Source organism: Phodopus roborovskii, unplaced genomic scaffold, assembly GCF_943737965.1.
Source record: "Phodopus roborovskii unplaced genomic scaffold, PHOROB, whole genome shotgun sequence".
Classification (NCBI taxonomy): Eukaryota; Metazoa; Chordata; class Mammalia; order Rodentia; family Cricetidae; genus Phodopus; species Phodopus roborovskii.
In genome coordinates, this window is record NW_026126618.1 from 1,108,890 (window position 1) to 1,135,449 (window position 26,560).

General features: G+C 42.6%; 1 protein-coding gene across 4 annotated transcripts in view; it reads right to left on the reverse strand.

Annotated features, from left to right (window-relative positions):
• The window catches only part of Ano4 (anoctamin 4), a 323,121-nt gene that overhangs the window by 64,153 nt on the left and 232,408 nt on the right, over positions 1-26,560 (reverse strand). For all 4 annotated transcript variants that reach the window (XM_051206302.1, XM_051206301.1, XM_051206304.1 and 1 more), the window contains 2 exons: positions 22,631-22,762; positions 330-436 (listed from right to left, as the gene is read on the reverse strand). In XM_051206302.1, the coding sequence (XP_051062259.1) occupies positions 330-436; positions 22,631-22,762 (239 nt within the window). The remainder of the gene's footprint in view (positions 1-329; positions 437-22,630; positions 22,763-26,560) is intronic.

Genomic DNA, 26,560 nt, shown 5'->3' on the forward strand with positions numbered 1-26,560 from the left:
GCCATGGCTTATTTGAACAGCTCTGCCTCCGCTCTTGTGGTTTCTCTTCTGGTGATGCCCCACCCTTCCATCATCGCACACCATCTCTGTCACCCTCAGCTCAGTTCAGATTTCAGCTCCTCAGAGAAGCTTCCCCTACCACTCTCCTGTTAGTTCTGCAGTTTGCCTTCAAAATGTCACCTTTTAAACGTCTTCACATTAAGTACTATGTTTATGCGTTCTTTGCATCTATTCCCTTAACCCCTAAGAGCACTTGTGAATTCTCCATCGAGGAGGTAGGTAGGGGAAAGGTCTATAGAATCTATAAACACCAAGTGTTTGTAACTCACCGATTTTGTTTTTTCCTTCTTCATACTTTATTCTTTGTAAAATATGATGCACGATTCTGCTTCTTGTGGCATTGTTGAAGAAAGTATCTTTGTTGTGTATGATGAAGCTGTACACATACATTGAAAACACAAGTTGAAGATTAGTGGGAGTTAAGAGAATCTGCCTGTTCTAACTGCGTGCTGCTGGAACAGGGTACATCAGGAACAGCATGAAAGAGCCCAGAGATCACACACATCAGGGCAGCTCACAACTCTGAGTAGTCTTGGTTCCTGGGATCATGGGCACTGATATGCTAACAGTGGGAAGGAGTTGGGGCATTAGGAAATTAAGAAGTCTTAAAACAAGTTAATAGCAAATTTAGGTCTTGTATCTCATTGTTTTCTCAATAAGGTTAATTCTGGTTTTTATCTTCTTGTGTCTTTGGCCCTGATTTCTCTCATGTTGTACTCACATACTGTTTCAGGGAATATTGGCTTGAGTAATGCAGGCAGATGTTAGCTAATAAGATTCAGTTTGGGTCAGGACTAAGGTAAGCAGTCTATGTCTGGGGTTCTGGCCTCCCTTCCCCTGCTCTGAGCCTGACCTTCTTTCCCTTGCTCTGAGCCTGACCTTCCTCCCTTCCCCTGCTCTGGGCCTGGTATTTCCTGCTGAGGAGTTTCTAAAGCACATACTTAAGATTTTTTTTTGCTCTCATTTTATTGTCCTGGCAGTTCCAATGTTTGTGGAGAGCTAGCTTTTGGATTCTTCCTCTCTTTCCTTCTCCCTGAACAATAACACTGGCCTTTCATTTCTAGTATCCATGTTACTCTAAGGATAGGTTTCTTGGGTAACAGACAGAATGTCTGAGGCCATACAGTTAACCATGGTCATGTCTTCTCTTCTTCCCACATGTGACGAATTGTAGACTACCATCAATATTACACATGGGGTTACCTTCCTGAATATAAGGTTTATCAAACCAGTAAACTCAGAGTGAGCTCCTCCTACAAGTGGAATGCCATGTGAAGGCGTGTAAGTGTTGGTAGGTTTCTCCTCCAAACTAAGCATGGAGATCACTGTTCCATCAAATTTCCAGGGTCTCTAGCTGCCCCCCACTCCCTCAAAGAGCAATCCTCCTGGCTCTGAACTGTCTCTCTCACTACCACTGACCATTAAGTACTATCATCTGTTTACACTTTTCCGCCAGAAGTTTAAAGAGGACAATCTAAAAGGAAAACAGAGTTTGGGATTAAGGCTGATGAGGAAGGCAGATCATGAATGAGACAAACCTGCTCCTATGTCAGGGAAGAGCAGACTCCTCCTTCATCTGCACCAACATTCGCCCACTTTTAGGAATGTGAGAAGTGGCTGAGACCTGACTCCATGGCTCTAGTATCTCACAAATAGTCAGAATGCAACTTTGGGAGGGCATAGAGGGCTTACATCGGGGAAATGGCCATCACATGTTCTTCTTCCAGACGATGGGTTCTCGGGGGGTTGACCAGGGGAGAGGAAGAGACACAGTTGGCACAGAGGAAGGGTCCCCTACTTGGGCTTCATTTTAGGACTCAAGTTGGGAAGTGAGATGACACATAAGAAGAAAGTCAGAGAGTGTGGAGACATGAAAATCACATCAGCTGACTCCTTGGAGATCTACCCCCTGCCGCCACCTCCCTTCCTTTGAGGTCCCTACAGGCAGTGTGACATGAACAAAACAGAAGCTACAGCAGATGGGGTGGCTGTAGCGCCTCTTTCAGATTTGCACTCGGGTTTTCCTGAGAAATTTTATGGTACCAGGAAGTAAAATGAGACATTCAAGAGTTACACCAAATGCATTTCTTTTTAAACCTGTCTTTCTCTGCTTGTTCATCTTATTTGAGGCAGGCCATTGCATTTTAATGTCAAATAAAGATGTCATAAACAAACAGCCAATAAAAAGCCCATTTGGACTTACATGTGAAAGCCCACGAGCTCAACCATGCTTGATGGGACAGTTCAGAGCTAAAGGCCATGCCTCCCCTTCCCCCACTAAACGGCGCTCTGCCCACTTCTCATTTACGGCATCGTTTACATCTCTGAGTACACGCAATGGTTCTCAATAATAACCCTTGCAGATACGTTACAAATTCTGCTCCCTTCTTTTTTATATCTACATTGTGCTTAAAATCAGGGCACCCTACAGTGTGAGTGAGCACAGTGGGAGTGAGCCAGACGCCATTCCAAGCATCAAAAACACACAAATTCATTCAACCCTTTCAACAACCCATGAGGTAAAGAACGTATTTGCTCAGTCTCTCGTGGAAAGCATCGGAGGTGTTACGGCATGTATCCCAAATCATTTAGCCAATAAGGTGCAGGGTCAGATTTAGAACTCAGGCATTACTGGCTTCAGAGCCTATCCTCCTCATTACCTCACCTGCCTGCTTTTCTCCACACTTTGCTTAATTCCTAACTCCTGGAGGTCGGCACTCCTGGAGGTCTGCACTCATGGAGGTCGGTCCAGAAAGAGCTCTACCTGAAACATCCTTGTTCCCATTCACTTCGTATCTCAGCTCTGACCATAGTTCCCTTGAATACTCTTGGGTGATTCTCCCCCATCATTGCTATAAACTGTAGCATGACATTAATAAGAGAAAGAAGCCAAAAACCACTGGTGGGATGAGGAGGGATATATAAGAGTTGAGCCTTGGGCATGCTCAGAATCTCCAGTTCTCCTCTGAAGACTCTGAAGTCAAACAGACATCAGTCTATCCCCAGCCTTTGCCAAGTACTATGTGGTATTGGGCCATAGTTGGGAGTCGAGGTTAATTTATGTTATTCTCAGTGGTTTTTGTAAGAATTAGGTGAGCTGATAAGCAGAGGAATATTTGGGAAGGTCTCAAGAGTTAGTGGTCTTCATAGCTGTTGGTTCTGCTACCCTGTGGCAGGACTTCACATATATTCCTGGCTTCTCCATGTGAGGTTCTTGGGGTCAGAGACCTCCCATTTTTACTCTATATTCTTTGCACTAGCAAGGGCAAAACACATGTTGATCTCTGAAGGGGCTGGCCTTCTGGAGAACAATAGCTATGTTATCATCACAAAAACATCACCGAGACAGAGAGAGAGAGAGACACTGACACACACACACACACACACACACACACACACACACCCCGGTATGGACACTGGCCTAACCAACTCTGGCAAATACCTGTCTTAAAGCCACAAGTCTCTGAGAAGAGATTTACAGGCTTAGAAATTTGTTTCTGATCTTACAAATTGCTGAGAGAATGGTAAAGGGGTACAGAGTCTTTGCGGGCCATTTGATTACGCTTGTCAACATCATGCAAATATCTTCATATATCTTCTAATCTAAACTTCTTTTTTGGAAATGTATTCCATTGACATAATTGCCCACATGGAAAGTAACAGACGTACAAGAATACTATTATGCATGAATTATAATAGTAAGAGCCAGAAATAGCCTACCTAACCCTTCAAGTGGGGGGGTGGCAAGATGAACAAGCCATGATACTACTCCATAGAAGAGACTCTGTAGCTGGGTGGAGGCCAACAGTGCTCATGGTAAATATTACTAATGTCCAAACTGAGCCAGGCATGTAGCGACAGCACAGTACAGGAGGAAAACACGGTGCAGACACGTGAAGAGCCGGTCATGTCAAGGAGGACATGTACACACAGTTGTTTTAACACACACATTATCAAATGTGATCTATGTATAGAATGACTGTGGGAGGGTGTGTGTTTATATGTGTATTTATGTCTATGTATAATGTCCTGAAATACTAGTTGCCTCCAATGCACAAAGGGTGTCTGGGGGATAGACTAGCAACCCTGTGAGCCCACTCAGGGAAATGACCACTTGTATTGAAAAATCTCTAGTACTAAAAACTGAAAAGAAAATCAAGGTGAAATGAATTTTGTTATGAGTCTTTTCTTAGCTCTGCCATGGAAGACAAGGGGAATAAACAGTAGATTGGGTATGGAGAGACTCTGTGGCCATAGGTTGGAATATTCATCTCCTTATTCTACCTCTTTACAGGGTTATGTAGTGTCCTAATGACAAGGAATTGAGAGCCATCTGATGAGTCTGTGGAGGTGGTGCACAACAGTTAAGAATGTTTGCTGTTATTTTAGAGTTCAGATCCAGCACCCATGTTAGCCTTTTATAGCTGTATGCAACTCCTGTTTATAACTGCCTGTAACTCCAGCTTCAGGGGATCTGACAGCCTTTGTAGGCACTCGCACACATAAGGCCAACATGCACACACACATGCATACACAAATACGAGAATAAAAGTGAAAATTTAAGAAATGACCTGATTATTTCATTGTCTTGTTTATTTGTAAAGGGACCCTTCAGGAGCACAGTTTGTGCTTGTGTATGAAAGTGACCTTTCTAGATGTCACTGTCTTCCTTGGACTTGCTGGACTTGCTGGCTTGCTAAGTAACGGACAGGTGGGCCTGATCCAATTTACTCCTGCTAGGGTCTAAACTCCTGATTCTTATGGGTGTCAGCAGCCTCAGTTTAATAGTAGAGTCTCAATTTCCTTTTTGCCAGGAGAGGAGGGATAGGCTACACTTTGGAGCTGGTGTTAGCTAGAAACATCTCAGTGTTATGTTGGCTTTTTACTGATTGGTTCTTTTTTCCAACTATTCACAGAGGTACAATGCGATATGTTGAGTTGTTTAACAAGTAAATTGTATGCCTTTTCTTTGTAGAGCACTGTACACTGGGAGTGTGTATAGTACACGGAAGTGGGTGTAACACAGGTAAACACAGGTATTATGTATCCATGTATTTTTAGTGCAGGAAATGAAAAGGTGAAACTAACCCAGCTCCCATCCCCAGACATGATTCTAAGCTTGCTAGAGAGGAAAACATTCAAGGGTGTAAGGTGGGGAAAGGTGCTCACTAACACTTAATCGAGAGTTTATGAAATGTGCCAACTTTAAAGCAGAAAACAACACTTTTTCCCCCTAAATTTCTTATTGGCCAATGCTCTTCAGGATGAGAGTCTAATTTCATCATATTCTAGAATACTCTAATCTGAATAGCTAGAGTGCAACACTTTGGAACAGAAATCTCAGTGATAACAAAAGTGTCTTCTATCCTTGCTATCATCCAATATGGTTCCATCCACTGAGAACTTGAGCTATGGATAGTGGAGGTAAGAGAGAAAATTTTAATTTAATTAATTTTAGTTGTGGCTAGTAGACTCCAAGTTGACAGATCAGGCAACAGTTCTGCAATTATTTAAGAATTATAGCTATATGACCTTTGCATAGTTAAAAATCTAAGACCTGTGTCAAAGTAGGAAAAAGTACCAGATGGCATATCAGGACAAGCTTCTTGTTTCTGAAATGAAGTAGCCAGGACCATGTACCAGCTGGCTCTGATGAATGTACAGGTGACTGCTCTGGGTGAGGAGGTTTCTGCCTCCCCATGTTGGAAATAGCATCTATTATAGTTACCTTGCCCTTGTCCCATCACTGCATACTGGAAATGTAGGAATAGGAGACTTAATTACATTTTTCATTCACAGGGTTCTGACCACGATAAAGCTAGAACCAGGGATTTTCATGTGTACTGATATAAGACAGAATAGCATATCCTATGCTTTGAGCTTGATGCAGTGTTGGCATGAGAGTTGAAGCAATCCTGGGATGTCAGTGGATTTTCATATTATCTATCTATCTATCTATCTATCTATCTATCTATCTATCTATGAATCTAATTATCCTTATTGCTAGCAGGCAATGCTCTCCCAGTGAACTATATTCCCAGCCTACCAGCATACCAACCATGTATGGAAATGTGAATAAGTTATATCTAGAGAATATCATGGTAGATAATTTAAAAATGATCAAAATTCATCCTTATCTTTAATTCCTCCTCACTACTTTGGCATGTGAATTTCTTGCTCTTCATACCATTAGGTACTGTCTATCCCTTCAATTCATGAGTTGGAACAGGACTTCTGACTTGTTTAAAAAGGGTTGTGAGAGACATGATCTCAGACATGACTCTTCATTTTCACTGTTAGAAGCTTGGGTTGCTGTCCAGTCTGACAAGGTGAAGAAGCTTGAGCTAGTCTCTCCGAGAATGCGACAATACAAAGAAAGAAAAGAGCTGGCACCAAATACCAGATGAACTAGTAAGAGTTACAGGCATGTGTAGATTCCTCATGAACCAACAGAAGACTCTCCCAGTTGAGTCCAAAATAACTGCAAATAGGGTGACTGTTGTTTAAAGCCAGTGGGTTTTGCAATAGATTGTTTTGGAGCAATAGCTTTTCCTGGTGGTGGAAGTTACATTACTTCATCATACAAAAAGTAAAGGTTAATCTCTTACAAATAAATATTTCAGGAAACTTTCTTAATTAGACTTTTAAATAGAGATTTCTATTTTAACAAAGAGAAGCAAAGGTGATACAGTTAACTGTCACTTAAATTATGTCCTCGAATTAATGAAAAGCTAAGTAGGAACAAAGCAACCAATTAATTTCTTATGTGACAAGGCCTATTTTGAGAGTTTTCTGGGCTTTAGGCAACTGGAGTGCAAAAGCTTAATTTTTTTTTTATCTTAAGTGAGCTTCTTAAGAAGAAAAGAACGAGGGGATTACCATATCAAATATATAATAGTCAAACTTCAGACAGGTTGAGATTTCCAAGTCTCCTCTAAGGATTAATGTGATAAGCTACTGGAGTAGAAATGTTTTAAAAAATTCAAATAGTCGTTTCTAATTGTGCTTTGTGATAGCACCTCTACTAAGAGTTAAATATGGATTACAGAATCTGCTCTTGAGGCTTCTAGCTAAAGATGGTAAGCTAAGTTCTTACATTTGGTTTGTGTCTTCCCCCAAACCCATGAAAATACAATGGTAGTACATGTACACGTGAGTCAGCCTGAGCTCCGGGAAGATTCAAATGTGCAGGTGAATGTAAGCAACTAGGTTAGAAAAGGAACACAACTCAAATTCGGAATACGAAATTTCATTGAGTCAAAACTCAGTCGAAAGCCTCTCTGGCTAACTAGAAAAAAACAGAGCAATATTAGAACTTGAAGACAAGGCTTGGAAATAAAAATGAGGGAAAAATAATAAGTGAACAAAATGTCCAGGATCTGTGAGACACTACTGAAGATCAAACCTATATAAATAGGAATAAATGAGGAACCCAAGTTATAGGTTATGAGCTTAAAAAATCTAATTAGTAAAGCAGAAATTGTTTTAGAACCTAGGGAAGACATGGTGATCTGGTATAGGAGTCCATTTAGAGCGCTAAATTGATGTTTCAGAAAAGAACTTCTCCATGATATGTTGTAAGTGCCAAAAGTACCAGACAATGAAAAACAAAAAGTTGCAAAAGAGAAACAACCATTCACGTGTGAAGACAAACCCATCATGAGAACATAAGGTTTCTCAGCAGAAACGTGAGTGGGATGATGTATATCAAACACTGGGTAGAAACAGCGCCAACTTGGATGGCAGATTATACCAGTGTCAGCAAAATTATCCTCCACAACCAATGGGGAAACAAAGATATGCTAAGACAAGCACACACTGACAGAATACTAGACAACAACCAAAAGAAATGTTCACCTAGAAGAGGAAGCAAGAAGGACAGTCTTTAGAGGGTAGAGTACCCCTCCAACAAGCAGGAGGACCTGGGTTCAATCCCTAGTATAGCAAGAAGAGAAAGGAACCAATCTCATTAAGAGTAAGGTAGCAGAGGAGAGAGAGGAAGGACTCAAACTATTGCTTCAGAAAACGATGAAGTCGCTGTGTTAAATAAAGGAGAAAGCAATGAACATAGATCATACAAAGTACCTAAGATAGAAAACACAACAAAATAATAAGCATTTGTGTATAACTTTCGATAACAACCCTGAGTGTAAATAGTCCCAGTTCTTCCAATAACAACTCAGTCTGACTGGATTGAATCAGTATCCAAGAAATTCCTGCTTGCGAGGGATTCATCTCACCAGCAAAACACACACACACACACACACACACACACACACACACACACACACACACTGAGCATAATCAGGCTCAAAATGCTTTCTCAGTAATTCTGAAAACAAACAGAAGTAGCTATATTCATATCCAAAAACGAAAGGCTTTTAAAGTCAAAATTAGTCAGATGAGACAAATAAGATTTTATATATTGCTGAAGGGAACAGTTTCTCAAGAAAATATAACAACCATAAACATATGAACTGAGAAATAGAGAGCACACTTTTATGAAACAAAAAGTATGGACTATAAAGGGAGCAATTGATATAACACAGCAATAATGGGTGACTTCAATTTCCCTCTCCTACCAGCAGGGAGAACATCAAAACAAAACATCCACAAAAATCCAATGGACCAAGTAAACATCATGGAAGCATACTTTCAACAGCACAGGTTTTTCCATCAACCCATGGAGCTTCCCTCAAAATAGGTCATATTTAGGCCACAAAGAGAGTCTTTTAAAAACACACAAAGGGATTGGAAAGATGGATCAGTGATTAAGAGTACTAGTTGCTTTTGCTGAGGACCCAGGTTCTGTTCCCAGCATCTACATGTTGGCTAACAACCATCTGTATGTAGCTCAAAGTCTAGTTTACCAGATCTCGTTTTCTGACCTCTGCAAACTCCAGGCACTCATGTGCTGCATATAAGTATATGTGGGCAAAACACTCATACAAATAAAATAAGTTAATTTAGAAACCAAATAATAATAAATTCCTAAATTACTTAAAGGCTGTTGAAGAAATAATAGAAGAGCATTAAAAATTCATAGAATTAAATTAAAACCAAAATGCAGCATACCAGAACTTATGGGGTACAGTGAACATGGGGCTGATAGGACAGTTACAGCCATGTGTCTAGTAAAAGCAGGGAGACCTCAAATAACTTAATGATGCATTAATGTCTTCTGAAAATAAGAACAAACTAAATTCCTAAGTACTGAAAGGAAATGGACAATATACAAAGAACTCAAGAAGTTAGTTACCAAAACACCAAATAATACAATTAAAAAGTGAGGTACAGAATTAAATAGAGAATTCTCAATAGAGGAATTTAAAATGGTGGAAAGATACTTAAGAAAGTGCTCAATATCCTTAGCCATCAGGAAAATGCAAATCAAAACAACTCTGAGATACCAATTTCTGTCAGAATGGCCAAAACAAAAAACCTCAATGACAGTTTATCCTGGAGAGGGTGTGGAGAGAGGGGACCACTCCTCCACTGATGGTGGGAGTGCAAACTCTACAGACACTTTGGAAATTGGTATAGTGGTTCCTTGAGAAAATGAGCATCTGTCTACCACAAGATCCAGCAATTCCACTCTTAGACATATACCCAAAAGATGCACATTCACGCAACAAAGACATCTATTCAACTATGTTTACAGCAGCATTATTTGTAAATAGCCAGAACCTGGAAGCACCTAGATGCCCCTCAACTGAAGGATGGATTAAGAAAATGTGGCACATTTACACGATGGAGTATTAGCAGGGAAGAAACAATGGAATCTTGAAATTCACAGGCAAATGGAAGGAACTTGAAGAAACCATTCTGAGTGAGGTAACCCAGTCACAAAAAGACAAACATGGTATGTACTCACTCATATATGGATTTTAGAATAAAGCAAAGGATCGCCAGCCTATACTCCACACAGCGAGAGAAGCCAGGAAGTAAGGAGGACCCTAAGAGACACATACATGGTCCCTCACAGAAGGGGAAAGGGACAAGATCTCCTGAGAAAATTGGGAGCGGGGTGGGGGGAGGAGGGAGTTGGGAGAAAGAGAAGGGGAGAAGAGGAGGGGAGAGGAGAACATGAGGGAACAGGAAATTGAGTCAGAGGAAAAATAAAGGAGAGCAAGAAAAGAGATACTATAATAGAGGGAGCCCTTTAAAGAGAAATCTGGCACTAAGGAAATATCAGAGATCCACAAGGATGACCCCAACTAACAACCTAAGCAATAGTGGAGAGGCTACCTTTAAAGCCCTTCCACGATAATGAGATTGACGACTACCTTATATGCAATCCTAGAGCCTTCATCTAGTAGCTGATGGAAGAAGAAGCAGACACCCACAGCTAAACACTGAGCTGAACTCTTGGAATCCATTCGCAAAAAGGGAGGAATGATAAGCAAAGGGGTCAAGACCAGGCTACAGAAACCCACAAAAACACCTGACCTGATCAAGGGGAAGCTCATAGACCCCAGACTGATAGCTGGGAAGCCAGCACAGGACCAACACAGACTCCCTAAATGTGGGTGTCAGTTAGGAGGCCTGAACAGTCTATGGTACCTCTGACAGTAGAACCAGTATTTATCCCTAGTACACAAATGGACTTTGGGAGCCCATTGCCCATGGAGGGATACTTTACTCTCTCAGCCCAGATACAGGGAGGAGGGCCTAGGCCCTCCCCTAAATGATGTGACAGACTTTTATGATCCCCCATGGAAGGCTGGGATGGGGTTGTAAAATAGTAAAATAGGATTGCTTCTAAATTAAGTAAATAAATTAAAAATAGGATGCACTGTTTATTAAGCTATCTCTGTGACTTCCCTCTGGCTTCTCTTCTCTGGGATACTAGAATGTGGACTCTATAAATCACCCTTGTGCTTTGCTGTCTCTGATTTGTTTTCTCAGTGTAGGCACTAGATGGAGACTATAAGAGAAAGTTGAAGGGCATTCCTCAGACTCATTGGCCTCCCTGCTCCTGCCAATGCTGACCTAGCAATCAATACCCTTTAACTTGCAAATAGAATTTAGGTCCAGATTCCAGCTTTCAGAGAAAAGCATTTCCCAAACTAGACTCTCTGCTCTGTGCACTTCACTTCAGAGCTCCATCCTACCTGCTTGGTCCTTACCATTCAGTCTTCTTCATCCCATGAGCCTTAGGAGCAATTACTACCGTCCTTATTCATGTGACTATTGACCTCCCCATGTTAACTACCAGGCTTCCATCTTGTGAACACAATACCAATGTTATAGGAGGCTATAAAAAGAAACACTTAAGGAAAAGATGCTTTTCCTCTCTAACCTCTGAATCAGAAGCCACACAGCAGCTAGGTCACCAATCCTGGCTAATCTAATAGAAAACAGACACAGTCTCAAAGTGGTTTCTAGATTTGGCTTTTGTCTGTCTGTTTCTCTGGCTGAAGTTTGGAGGCAGGATCTCATTTATAGCCCAGCCTGACCTCAGACTCACAGTGTCCATTTTGTCTCGCTCCTCTTCCCAAGTCCCGGGATTACAGACAGGGGCCAACGTGGCTAGTCATTTCTAACTCTGAATTCTGAAAGATCTTGAGCTAAAGTCTAACTCTACCCTAAAAGGGTTTTTTTTCCTCTTCTGCTGAGATTTCCTTTCCTAAAAACATACTAGGGATTTTAAAAAAGAGAAAAATAGTATATGACTTCATCTGAACCCTAGAGGGATCACAGACTGAGGCACTATGTAACTGTGACAAGGTAACTGTAATTAACTTGGGACCTTCTACGGATATTCTGATCCCCAGTGTGCTACTGCTTTTCATTCGTCATATGTCATACATCATGTGACTTATAATCCTCTTTCCTAGAGGAAGAGTGTAATTGTTTATCCTGTTCTTGCCACCCTTGGCCATAACCTATCTTTTGGCTTACAGAGCATGAATTGAAGTGATATATGGCACATTGGGAGAAGACACTCAGGTGGCTTGCCATGACTTTATCTTTTTGTCATGAAGACACAGGTAGCTTCTTCAGTCAGGTGTTGTAATACAAATGGCATTTGAAGCAAACCTCACCCGAGTCACAGCTGGTGTGTTAAATGAACAAGAAATGATCTGAAGAGGTCATTGAAATTAGAAGCTTACTAGTTGCTGCAGCAGAACCTAGTGGAATCTGACTGACACAGCCTTTAGCCCAGAGAGTTACAGCCTAACAAGGATGGATTCCCCCTGCTCATCAGGTGGAAACGCCATAGCAATCCACGAAATGAAGGAGCAGGAAGGGGGATGAGGCGTGGGGTGGGGAGGAAGAATACAGGAAGGAAGGAACAGGGGCTGGGATAAAGGAAGGATGCCTGTGTCAGATTGTATAAAATAAATAAATGGCTGCTGCCCGGGAGGGACCATTGTGTGGATTTCCTTTACAGCCTTTGAGAAATGCAGATAAAAGACTGGGATTCCCTCATCATTATGCTGGCTGCTGGATTACACTTTGTCCAGAATCCGGACACAGAAACAAATAACTGCTGTCCAATATTATCAGTGTCACAATCATCATTTACAAAGGCTAATGAGCCCAGAAGTCTAATTTCATGTGTAGGAAACATGAGATATTTCATAAAGAAGATGTTTCCAGAGGAAGAGAGAGAGAGAGAGAGAGAGAAAGAGAGAGAGAGAGAGAGAGAGAGAGAGAGAGAGAGAGAGAGGGAGAGAGAGAGAGACCCTTACAGGAAGGATAAATAGCCAGGGAATATTTGGAGAACTTCTATGGCTGTGTTATAAGAACATATAGCCCTGAAAGCTGAGGGAAGAGAGTAAGAAACAGAAAAGGCAATTTTATATGTCTTGATAAGCACTTTGAGCTTTATCCCAAAGTCCCAGGGAAGTCATTGAAAGAGATCAATGTTACTTCATAGGCACAACTTAGTACTTGGTGTGGGATGTATATGGCTGGAGGGACTAGGGGCAGGTATTAAAACCTTGCCTACACTGTTTGGTCTGAGAATCTGGAAGTGTCATAGTTTGTATATCTATTACTGTGACAAGATATGACCTCAGCAACTCTTCTAAAGGAAAACATGTAACTGGTGGCAGGCTTACAGTTCAGAGGTTTAATTTGCCGTCATCATGGTGGGAAGCATGGTGGCATGAAGGCAGACATGCTGCTGGAGAGTAACTGAGTTTTACATGCGGACTGGCAGGAAGCAGGAAGAGAGAGCAAGACCCTGGGTCTGGCTTGAGCATCTGAAACCTCAAAGCCCGCCCCCCGTGACACAATTCCTCCAACAAAGTCACATCTACTCCAAGGAGCACATAGCAGATAGTGTCATTTTCTATGAGCCTTTGGAGGCCATTTTCATCCTAACCACCAGAGGGCGGGAGGGTGCTTCTGAACTGTGAAAAGGCGCGTGTGGCTGTAGTCATGCGAATGATGTGTGATGTGAACATAGTAGGCAGATGTGGCAGCGAGGAAGGCAGGAAGGAGAGAAGACATCCTAATTGTGCAACAGTTGGCAGCCACTTCCAAGAGGGTGATGGCAGTGAGGTCAGAGTGAGAAGGGCCAGCAGGATTTACTGGTGGTGACTGTCAGTAGGGAGAGTGATAGTGTAGAAGCCAGGCAACCTGCAGTGGTGACATCCTTTCTCTTGACTGGGAAACAAAGCTGATGGTCTATTGATGGGAGGTGTAGTTCTGTAAATACGTTTCTATTATTGGTTAATGAATACAGCAAATAGTAAAGCAAGATAGGCGGGACTAGGAGACAAGGAGGATTCTGGGAGATGTAGTAAGATTCAAGAAGTAGAGACTTGAGAGAGCAGAGGTCCGGGCCCTCTCCAGTAAGATAAGACCACATGGAAACACTTAGATTAATAGAAATGAGTTAATAGTTAAGACAGAGCTAGCCAATAAGAAGCACTAGTAACTGACCAATAGCTTTATATCTAACACAGCATCTCTGTGTGTTATTTGGGGCTGACGCGACTCTGGGACCAGGCTGGCGGGAAAACTGCTCCTAACAGTTTATGCATAGTGTTCAGGGTGAGGAAGGTGGGGATGTGAAGAGCCAGGTTTGTCCCCAGCTATAAAGACATTTCTAAAATGCAGCTCTGGGTCACTGATCATTTCAATGACCATTGTCTGCAGCATTCATATACTTACACCTCTGTGGGGCCATTCCCTCATGTGTCCCAGACATGGGTAAGAAGTACTCTGGCCTGGCCTATCCTATAGAAATCTCAAAATGACGATTATCTTTCACCTAATAAGATTTATTTTTTGTTCTGTCAGCAGTGTGATTCAGGTAAGGGCTTTACTGTCACTCAACTTAAAGCTTTAGAGAAGACAGTTGTGTCTCCCGTGACTCTGCAGAGAAACCTCAACAGCCTGCATACCGAAGATCCTAATGCCAGCAAGAAACTGCAATCAAACAAGTGTCCCGAGACGGCTCTGTGTCACCGGGGCACCAAAAGAACATTAATCCTGCTGAAATCGATCTTGTATCTCATTGCCTAAAGGATTCTCCAAAGACTTCAGATCGATGGAAAAATAGAAAAACTGCAAATGCTCTAAAAGGAAAATTACAGTGGAGAGTATATGCTTCAGCAATCAATATCTTCAGATATCTGTGCTGTGAAGATTTAAGAGACAAATCTGACACATACGGGTGTCTCTGGAACACTGAGGACAAACTTAGTTTGACGTAATTCTATTTCAGGACCCTCAGCACACCACTGGACTACAGGCCCAGTGCTGCTGCCACCAAGCTTATCCTCCGTCCCCAAACCTGGGGATTTTATGGCCTGGCAAATTTATGCACCTACACAAGGTACACAAGGACAGTGGTACTCCAAATATTTCTGCATTCTAATCTCTATAATTTTTCAGTATATTAATCTGTATGGCAAGGGGAACTTGTATTGCAGACAGGATTGAGGCCGTTCATTGGCTGACACGAAAATGGAGAATGCTATGGTTTAAATGCAGTTTGACAGCTGATGTCATGATATTAAAATGTGGCAGGACCTCTCAGAGTGGGTCTTGAGAGAGGGGAATGGGACAGTTTCCACAAGTGGAGGTTGTTACAAAGCCTGCCCTGTCCCTACTACCTTATCTTTCCCCTGCTACCCTCAATTGGAAGCCAGCACCAGGGCCATGGTCTTGGATTTCTAGAACTGTGAGCTAAATGCATGTCTTTTCTTCACACAGTTCCCAGCCTCAGGTACCTTGTTACTGCAACACAAAGCAGACTAAGACAGGGATATTTTTCTGCATTTCCCAGGTGGGACTATTGTAATCACAAGAAATGGAAAATGTGGGCAAATGGCAGAGGGGAAGATGCGGTAACAGAATCTTGATAATGATGTAATGCTTTCAAGAGGGGGGGACCTTAAGTTACTAATGCCGCAGCCTCTAGAACTTAGAAAAGGCAGAGAAGTTTGTGGGCCCCAGATTCTCCAGAGAGGGATGTAGTCCTGGCGTACTGTGATTTTTATCTCACTGAGACCCACATGAGCTAGATATGGTTATTATTCCTATTTTCATAGCTGGGGAAACCTGAAGCCCATAATTCGGGAAGACTCAACACTGTCTCCAGTGCTTGGAATCTGAAGCCAGGCTCTCTGTCCAGTCTTATCGTCTTGTTACTAGCTGCTTGAAATTAGAATGTACTGCTGTAGTCTTTGAAGGTGACAGTCCAACATGGATATTCAATAACTTGCACAACAAGATAGTGCTTCGTGGAGATGCTCCTCCCACGCATTAGAAGGTGGACAGCAGTGTCCTTGGCCTCTACCCACCAGAGGCCAGTATCAGTACCTACTCCTAAGCTGTGGCACCTAACCATGTTTTTAGGCATTGCAACATCACACCTGGATGACGCTCGCTGGTTTATAACTTGTAGCCACCAGCTAAAACCTAAGCTTTCAGAGGATTCAATCTGAAGAAAATCATCAATGCTGATAATGACAAAAATAAAAACTGGAAAATATGCCTACATGGACCTAGCATACTTTTAGAAAGGCAATTCAAAATAGACCAATTTCTTGGAAGGTTTACTGCATATGCATGAGAAAAAGTAGCATGGCTTTCCCTATTTCCTTCTTTTATATCTAGCACCCATAGAAAATCCAAAGTATTGACCTTAGAAAGCAATTGTCTTGAGGATGTTTCTGCTAATGCCATTTAAGAAGAAAGGGCAGCATGATACTTAAGCAGATTAACATCCCTAGGAATGAGGCAAAGAGGAATAAATTAATGCTCAAATGGACTTGTCTACCACAGCCATCGGATTCCAGTGGAACTTAATTTATCAGACCTGGGGGTTGTTTGGCACAAAAGACAGATGCTCAGTGATTCCCAAGGCAGTGGAGAGGGCTCCAATTTTGTGCCACACTGCCATCATCACCAAAGAAAAACTAAACAAGGGGATGTGACTAGTAGTTAGTGACGGAAGGATAGGATCCTGCTATCTTATAAGGCATAAGATGGCTCTCCACAACAAAGTGCTAGCCCCAAACTGGGGGGCCTCCATGTCTGGATTAGAATTTCTTCTCCATCACTGCCTAATTCTTTAATAAGTTCCTTTCCCTTCTCCCCCTGTGAAGACAGGCAAGCTAGCATCCCAGCATTTCCCGAATTAGGGACAAGTACATGACTGAGCTTTGGCCCACGCAATGTGGGCAAAGTGCTACAGACAGTGTCTAACCCTGGCCGGTGAAGACATGACCTTCCCAGGAAACCATCCACTTCTCTTTCTCATCTGTAAGGAATCTAGGATGGCAGGAGTAGTAGACGTGAGTCTAAGGGTATAAGTGGTTACACGGAGCAGACTTGCTGCACCTTCTCTTCTGAGATGGACCCACATTTGCCAGTGTTGTGAACTAGGATTGGGCTTCACCTCATTGAGTTATTGGCCAAAGGGTCCCACAGGGACCCCCAAACAACCCATGCTCTTGCCAAGACCACAGGTTGCTCTCCACAAACTGACAGCAAGCGCCATTGCCGAAAACACAACTCACTGAACATGGAGATGTCTAGCTGCTACCTACAGACAACACTGAACATGGAGATGTCTAGCTGCTACCCACAGACAACACTGAACATGGAGATGTCTAGCTGCTACCCACAGACAACACTGAACATGGAGATGTCTAGCTGCTACCCACAGACAACACTGAACATGGAGATGTCTAGCTGCTACCCACAGACAACACTGAACATGGAGATGTCTAGCTGCTACCTACAGACAACCGTCACCTTTATGTCCTAGCATATTTGGTACACGGGGGAATTCTGCATGCTACCAAAAGAGAAATGCAAACCCACCCCAGCCACAAAACCTTTGATCTACAATGGTGTCCTTCCCGAAAGATACCCTAGAACAATGGTGGCACCAGCTCTGTGAGAGTAACCAGCCAATACCTGGTTTTACCCAAGGCCCACTCTATGAGATGGAACCCATATGTGGCACTGCTTGGGTGAGCGGAGACTAGGTAGCCCAGGGACCTAGGGTAAAGCCACACCACAGCCCTAAAAGAAAATGGTATTAAGATGGCTCCTAGTGAGTCTATGCTCATATATCAGGGCCTTGTTCAGGAATCATCAGAGAAACTTCCTCTTGCAACAGATGGGAACAAAGGCCCTAAATAGGATGTCTTCATCCAATCCCTGCCTTCAGGGCCCAGGACACTGCTGAAGGAGAGGCAGGTGTTTCCGAGCCAAAGGGTCTGGAGGACACCGAGAATACAAAGCCCCTTCAAATCAACGTGATGAAATTCACCTGAACTCAGAGAGACCGGGGCAGCATGCACAGGGTCTACAAGAGGGTCTGGCCAGCTATCCTGTGTATAAAACATGGCTTCCAGTTTTTATGGGTTCGTGAGTGTGTGAACAAATGGATCTGTTTTAATGCCTTCTCTTGGGTTCCCTTCCTTCTGTTTGTTTTAGCTAATTCCAATGTATTAGCTTTTGTCTTTACATATATATATATATATTTAATATGCATATATTAAAACTATGTATGCACATATTACATTATTATCCCTTAGAAGCCTGTTTATCTTTTTAATGTGAGACAGAAAGGGGATGGATCCAGACAGAAGGGGGTTGAGAAGAAACTTGGAGGGGTAGAGAGAGGGGAGACTGTAATCAGGATATGTTATGTGAAAAAAAACCTACTTTCAATAAAAGGGGGGGAGTTAAAATTTTACTGTAGAGAAATTAAAAAAAAATTACGCAGTGAGATTAGACAGACCCAAACTCTATACATCAATAAATCTCTATACAATTAGGATAATCTGGCCATGTAGAAGCTATGGTGCTTCCAATTGGATTTTATAGTCTCACGATCAGTTATAATTTCCTGCACTTACCCCACCACAAAACAGATAGTACAAAAAAAAAAAAAAAAAAAAAAAAGCAAACTGCAGATACATGTTGATGTACAGTGCTAGGCCACCAGCTTTTTTTTTTTTTTTTTAACTGATTCTCAGTTTTCCCTTTTATCTTTAATCTGTTCATTTACTAAACAAATGTTGAGTGCCTATTTGTATGTTGGGTGTTAGATTAGATTGGATATGATTGTGAGAAAAACAAAACATGGCCTATGTCCTCAGAATGTTGGCAGTTTACCCGAGGAGGCATGTATTAATCATAAAATGCTAAAAGTTGCTCAATTGCAAATGTGAAGTGTTATGTACTAACTATGCTATTGGGCTGGGGGGCTTGGGGTCTGTCAGTAAAGTGCTTGCAGTTTGACACGAAGACCTGGCTTTGGATCCCAGCACTCACACAAAAAGACAGATGTGTTGGTGCATACCTGTAATCCCATGGCTGGAGAGGTGGACACAGGAGCCCTAGAGCTGCTGGCTAACGAAGCCTAGGCAACTCAAGGGTCTCCTTAGCGACTAGACCCTGTCTCAAAAGGAAAGTGGAAACTGAGTAACACACCTGAGGTTGATCTCAATACACATGAGCACATGCCACAGAATCCTCCCTCTCTCCCCTCTCAAAAAATGTTGTGAGTAAAGGCCAAATCTTTCTGATCTTTAGAATGACGGACAGAAAGGAAGGGAGATAGGAAGAAATGTTGGAGCTGAGTTCTGAAACTTGAAACAGTTCACGATCTCAGTATGTGTAGATCTAAAGAATGTCAGCCTCACAGAAGCTCAGAGTGGGATGGTGGTTGCCAAAACCCAGGAGAGTAAAGGGGAAGAGGAAGAAGGACAGGGTGGTGAACCAGCACAAGCCGTACCTGTAGATCTTCACAGCAGGGTGAATATAGTCAGCAATAACCCATGCAGTAACTCAAAACAGCATAAAACAGAGTATTGAATGCATTTATGAAGATATCGTAAGAAACCAGGTGCCGACTTGGGGAATGATGTGGACAGCCCATGCGGAGAAGACACCTTGAATGCAGTGTGAGGTGAGCGTGCAGTCTGCTAACTCCACAGCAAACGATCTTCACTCACAAGATGTAGTGTCATTTTTATATAGCCATTTATCTTCCCCACTGAACACATCACAGTAAGCACTTACTATGGGGTTTGAAAATGGCGGGAACTTGTAGTTTGAGGGAAAGCAATGATAACACACTGTAACATTACAAGGAAGAAAGTACCATATTAAAGTAGAAAGAAAAAATATTGCCAAGACATGGCAGATTGCATAGCACTCGGAACCACTGGTAGAGGCTGGAGAGCATGAAAGTTTTCTGGGAGAAATGACTTTGGTAGATCCTGAAAGACGGGAGTCTCGGGAAAGGTTTTTCCAGGTGGAAGGAGGAACGGCGTAGGAGGGAACAGAAGTACAAGGTGACTTAAGGAGGTCAAGGCTCAGCGTGGCTAAGCACGGGCATGGGAGAAAGATGGAGGACTCACTGACTGTTTTTAAGACACTTTCCCATTTTGATCATGATTTATCAAACTTTTGGTTCTACTTTATCCATCACATTCATGACCCACAACTTCCATCATTCTATCTCACTCTAGCAAAAACACAAGGAGAAACTTCTGCAAAATCAACACATCACACGAGTCCTTGGTATGCATGTCGAAAGCTGGGATATCATGCCACAGCTCCCAGAGCTCATTAAACAGCTGTCTCTGATTAAATTAAGCCCATTAATATCACCCTCAAAACATCTTTAGGGAGTTTTGTTTTCTAATTATATCAATAATTGTTTCCAACTTGGCAGCCAGCATTCTTCACATCTTACTTTTTTTTTGTTGTTGTTGTTGTTCACACACTAATCCAAGGGACATTACCCATGTGGCACAGCAGTTTTCAAACAGAAAGGAATTCCCGTCACCCATAACATCGAGGTCATTATTTCATTTTTCATGTCCCGTTGGCATGCCATAAATGCCTCTGTCCTCTTGGTTCCCCTTAACCCTGTTTATTTCAGCTGCCACTCTCCTTTTCTTTGTCAGTTGAACTGCTTCAAGTCTCATCTTTTATAGGTCGGCCTCCTTATTCAAACAGCAATGCCGGGCCCTCTGCATACCCTATCACCATATTCACAGACATATGTATAGAAAACTACTGGTGGTCTTCCAGCCCTCCATCCAGCCAGCCCAGTGTCTGTACTCTTCCCTCCATCATCGCCTCTTATTCTTAGCACATCCCTGCCTTCCCTGCCTAATAGGCCACGTCTATATCCATGTGAACGGTTTTCTTAGTGATCATCTTTCTGGGGAGCTGCCTTTCCTATTTATGTGCACCTATTGGACTACTTGCAGTTATTTAAAACACAGTATATATTGCCATGCCAGAGTCAGGACTGGGTTATTTGGCTTGTGCTCAGATAACTGCCTGGTTAGGTTCAGACATTGAATTAGTGACTGCTGAACTAATTGCTTCTTCACTGAACTGATTTGCAAATGTGCTGAAAGGCCCCTCAAATGTCTCAGACAGCGGAATACCACTCACCCATTTGTTATCATACCTTAATTTTTCTATATTTTAAAATACTTACAAAAATATTATTCTCGTTTATGATCTCTAGTAATACTGGCTGGTATGTAGGTGCATCTAAGTTTGAGTTTTGAGTAGCATTGTCCTACAGTAAGGAGATCAGGAGCACAACAGGTGATAAGACAGTGGAGCCCTTCCTTTCCACTTCACTCTACTCCCTTAAAATAACGGAGGACCTCCAGTGCATCTACTCCCTTAAAATAACGGAGGACCTCCAGTGCACTATTATACTTCACTGATTACCCCATCTACTTTTATCCATCCATCCTTCCTCCATCCCTCCATCCACCTACCAACTCTATCCTTCCATCTACCCAGTCACCTGTGCATCCACCCACCTATCCATGTCTGTACCCATTATTCCAAAACTTTGAGTCCTTCCAACCCTGTGCAAGGCAAGCTTCCCATCATCTATGAAGCAAAGGCAAAATGTGACAGTAAGCCAATCTCCACTCATGAAGAATCAAAACATCAATTAGGGGTCTAAAAAGACCTCCAGGATTTAAATTAAAAGTAGAAGCACATCAGCTTCCATCTCTGTCCTGAGAAAACACCCATAGATTCTCATCTTCAGATTAATATTGAGTACCATCAGGTTGCTAATTTCCACTGAGGCTTTTTGGGCTGTGAGCTTCATGTTTTATATGTCTAAGTAACAAGGCAGGGATAGCATCAATCAGACCCACGGGGGTACAGGGCTTGCCTGTTTTACAGGCTTCCGTTGTCTTACATCGATCTTCACCAGCACAACACATTTCAATGCAGACCATCTATACATCGTTTTTCTTCTCTCCTTTGCTCCTAGAGTTTAACTGATTTTTTTTTCTGTTGCTAAAACATGCATTCACCTTGCATTCCCTGCACTTTCTTGACAACTGCCATTAGGTTTACATTTAAAAAAAAAATCAGAATTGGCAACCTATTTTTAAAACAATCTGTCACCCCTGTCCATCTCTCTGGTAAGTCGTTTTTACTGAAGTCATCGCCAGGCGGGGCACAGGGAAGGCCAGGGATTCCTGAGTGCGCCTCAGTGTAGGCTGGGCTGACCTGGTCAACAGTCTCTTTGGGGGACTGCTTTCTCCCCAGCTGTGTATAGCCTTTGATACACCTTTCTCTGTCATGGCCTACCCTGCCTCCTTCCATCATTCCTTGTCCTCCTAGGAAGTTCAGAGCAAATCCTTGTTTGCTTCTGCAAGTCTTTCCAGGCTAAGTTACTCAGCCACCTTTCTGCCCATGTGACAAAAGTGACACCAGATGAGATGGCACCAGGCTGCCAGGGAATGTAGCTCTTTCCGTAGTAACTCTCTGAGCTGGTAAAGGGGAAGAACCAAGCAGGCAGCTTCGATGAAAGCAAGCAAACAAACGACATGTTCATTCAGCATGGAAGGCACCATCCACTTCCCCTGTCTGGGGTCTGAGCACTGGGGACTGGCAGAGGATGAGTCGCCAAACACACATAGGGGAGAACATTGGGGGGGGGTTGATGCAGCTCCCCCATGACCGATGTAAATGGAACATGAACAGAAGGCTGGGGAGGAAAGGGCTCTACACTGGTCCTCCCTGGGGGAAGGCTCTACCGTGCGCACACCCTCAGAGCAATGCGGGCGTCACCACAAACACTCACTGATGGATCCTTTGCTGGCTGAAAGGGGCAGTGTAGCAGTCATTCTCTTCCAGGTCCGGCAGTGTCTCCTTGTCCAGTCTCATTGGCTTCTTAGGTAACCATCTCCGGAACCTGCTTATTTGTTTATCGATCCTGTGGTACATGAAAGGCAAGACCAAAGGGTACAGCATGTTAGCATCACCCTGAAACACAGGAGGGAAGTCTCCATGGAGCCACACAGTTGACTCCACACCCTCCAGGGAGTCTCACTACACCCACAACGGCCTCGTTTTTTCTCGATGGAGAGAAGGGAGCTGGGGGCCCGGTACTCTCTCTCTAATTGGCCTCAACACCACTATCTTTGTACAGATTTGAGTTACACAGTCACCCACATGCAGGTGAGTGATGAACTGGTCACAAGCTTGGAAGGCTCTACAAAGTAACTAGAGAGCCATTTAAGCATCTAGCTATGCCTAGAAAAGACGAGGTCAGAGAAGAGTTTTAGCTATGGCCAACTTAGGGCTGGGACAATAGCACACCCTGACTCTGTACAGAGAACTTGTGTGTGACTTTGTCTCTGTGCCTGTCATTCCTTCTCTGACAAGATATCTGGTTCTTTAGCTTTTCAAAGTGCATAGTTCTCCTGGCCCTGGTATATTAGGGCACAAAAGTGTCACTCTGGGCACGGGGCACAAAAATGCCAAGTGAAAGAAAACAGGTTAGTGATATATTGTGGTTTATAAAAGACATTTCCAAACTGGCATTATCCTCAGTCATTCTGACTCCTGAACGCTGGCCAGTTAATATAGATAGCTCAGCTCTGCTCATAGCAAATACCTAGAAGGAGCGAACCCACACCAGACTATAAAACGAATATGCTACCCCAAGTGTCTATACTACAGAACATCTTTCTCTGGGTGAGCAAGTACATATATCAAATAACATCTGTGTGGGGTAGGATGCATAGGTTATTTGCACTTTACACATACAGAAGAGACTCCAAAGGATGGCTATTCAGCCAAAATTAGCCAGACTGGAATCTTGATTTTTAGGGATCACTGCATTTCATGATATGGGGGTTTACTGTGAGGGATACAGGAGAAACACATTTCCCTAAAGAAGATATCTCAATGCTTCCTAGGTCTGTTAACAGAAAACACACAGCATTCAGGCAGGATTTACTCTTTTCAATTAAAATATTTGTATAACTATCATTTTTAGCAAATGTGGTTAATGTTGTAGATAACTTTGACTGGACCAAGGGATGTCCATATTGCCGGTAAAACATTACTCTAGTTATGTTTCTGAGATGTTTCCAGAAGAGACCAAGGTAGAATGAGTCAAGACTTTGGACATCACTGATCCACATCTGTTGAGATCCTGGATAGAAGTAGAAGTGAACTGTGGATAAATTTGTTCTCTTTGAGCTTGTGTTTACCTTCTGCCTCCAACACTGAGCTTTTCCTAGGCCATTGCTAGCAGTCTGCAGGTCATAGGACTTTTTGGCTTGTGAAGGTCTATCATAAAGCCCTATGTGGGTCTGAAGGCCAGAGATATAGTAGTGCTGATATCAGAGGGCAGGAAACAAGGAATGTGCCAGCTCAGAGAGCAAATTTGATATTTTCCATCATTTGATTTTATTAAAGTTAGGTTCTCGATGCATTGGATGATGTCCAACCACTTGAATGATGGCCAACTTAGTTTTGCATTCTTTAAAAATGTTGTTTAAAAAATTTCATATGTATTGGGTGTTTTCCCTACACATATGCAGCATCTGTGTCTTGGATCCCCTGTCTCTGGGGTTGCAGATGGTGGTGAGCTGCCATGTGGACACTGAGAATTGAACTCAGGTGTTCTTGAAGAGCAGTCAGGGCTCTTGACCAGTGAACCATCTCTCCAGCCCAGTGGCCAACTTCTTACTCAGCCTACTGCTTCAAATATTCATCTTGACTGGAACCACTCTCATAGACACATTGTCAAGTGGTATTTCTTCCAGGTATCTGGGAATCCTATGGCTCAGGCAAAGCAGCACACAATAATGGTAGAGTTTGTGTTAGTACTTCCTCTATTCTCAGCATAACCCATGCCAACTCTGCCTAGTGGTGGCTGTATTTTGGTGGAGTCCCTGAATCAATACTCAAGCTGCCTTAGGTCTCTTCTCTCATAAAGAACACTTTGCATGCCTTCTTCATATACGGAGAAGTTAGAATTCTGTCCAGGGTCATGAAACCAGGAAAGAAGAATACACTGAAAGAGCCCGAGAGAGAGATTGTTCTCATCTCCATCTCCTTTCTTCCTGTTTCATCATTCATTTCAAGATCCCTAAGGACACGAATGTGCATAACAACCATACTTAGAATGCGGTGAGATGCAGCATGACACAGAAATTGAGAACACGAACTGCAATGTTTGATTGTCTACATTAAAATCCGGGTTTTCAATGTGAACAGCCCAACCTGGAACAAGTACATGAACTTTATTTTACCTCAAGTAATTTTTATCTTTAAAATGGACATTATGATGACACTTGGTTCATACGGTTACAGATGAACTAAATTACATATAATATATATGTATAATATATATATATATGTACATATACATATATATATTATTCTTCAGAATAGTGTCTGGTATAGAGTCAGTGCTGGCTCCTATTGCCATGTCTTATCCCTTTCTAATAATATATAAGAATTTTAGGAGCAGGCAGTTGAGATTTCTGGGTAAGATGGTGAGTTATAAGCTACCACCCTGTTAGTGCATTAGGGAGACGAAACAGTGCGTGGAAGAAGAGACACAACTCCAAAGAAGCCTCAGAAGTTCACGAAAGGGCCGATAAAACTCCTCAAAGATGCCACGAAACAGATAAGGTCACGTTATAAAGACACAGAGGAATACATAGCTCAAGCCATTGAACTTCCTGCTTGTGGGAGGGAAAGCAGAAGTCTCAGTCAAAGGCAACTAGATGGCTCTGGTGAGAAAAGACTGGTATTTCTACTTTCAGGACACATCCACAACCCTCACAGGTCTCTATCAAGTTGTTAATTTTGGTAAGACAGCAACTCCTCCCAGGGACATGCCAATCATGGAGAGCGAATATTTTGCCACTGTATATGACTCAAAGGTCAGGGGATGGGAACTGTCTTGAGAGGAAACTTGTTGTTTAAAACCGAGCCATCTAAGTAATCATGGGAATCACAAGCCAGGAAGCCTGAGTTTAGGCTACAGTAGCCCCAAAGTCAGAGATAACCTTGTTGTGAGAGTGAGAAGGCTATACATCAGCAAACTGAAAAATCACAGGATGTAGGATGTTCAGAGTCTTCGATTGTTGTGGCCCAACAGAGTAACACTGGAGTTGATAGCCCTCAGCCTAAGTCAGCAGACGGCTCAAATTCCAGAGCCACTCTAACTTCTATCTACGTCTCAATAGCCCAAGAACTCTAGGATGTAGCTCTCCATGTGAGTGATTAGTTCTCAGAAGATCCTGGAAGTACAAGCATAGGTCCTTTAACTATATAAATGTCAGCACCATGATTGCTTCCCACATTAGCAATGAGCTTGAGAGATATTCTCCAGCTAGGGCAGATGCTTGGAGAATTTGGGGATGGTGAGAAAATTTGTCTAACTCACAGACTCCACAGCTAGGTGTAGGTAGTAGACACTTCTGGTGTTCAAGAAAGGGGAGACACTAAAGAGAAGACAGCTCTGGGAAATATTAGATACTGGTCAAACATGGACTCCATACAAGTGACACCTAGGAAGACAAGAGTTCACCAGCTCAATTGACCCTACACCCACTGTGCAATATAGGAAGTCTCCAAGGCTCTGCATGCCAGAAATAAGCCACTCTAATACTAATTTCATTTAGTTCCTTGTGCTTCATCTTCATTATTGTTATTGCCATGGTTTAGTAGTATCTGTGTTTTATTGCATTAAAAATATTTATGCTTT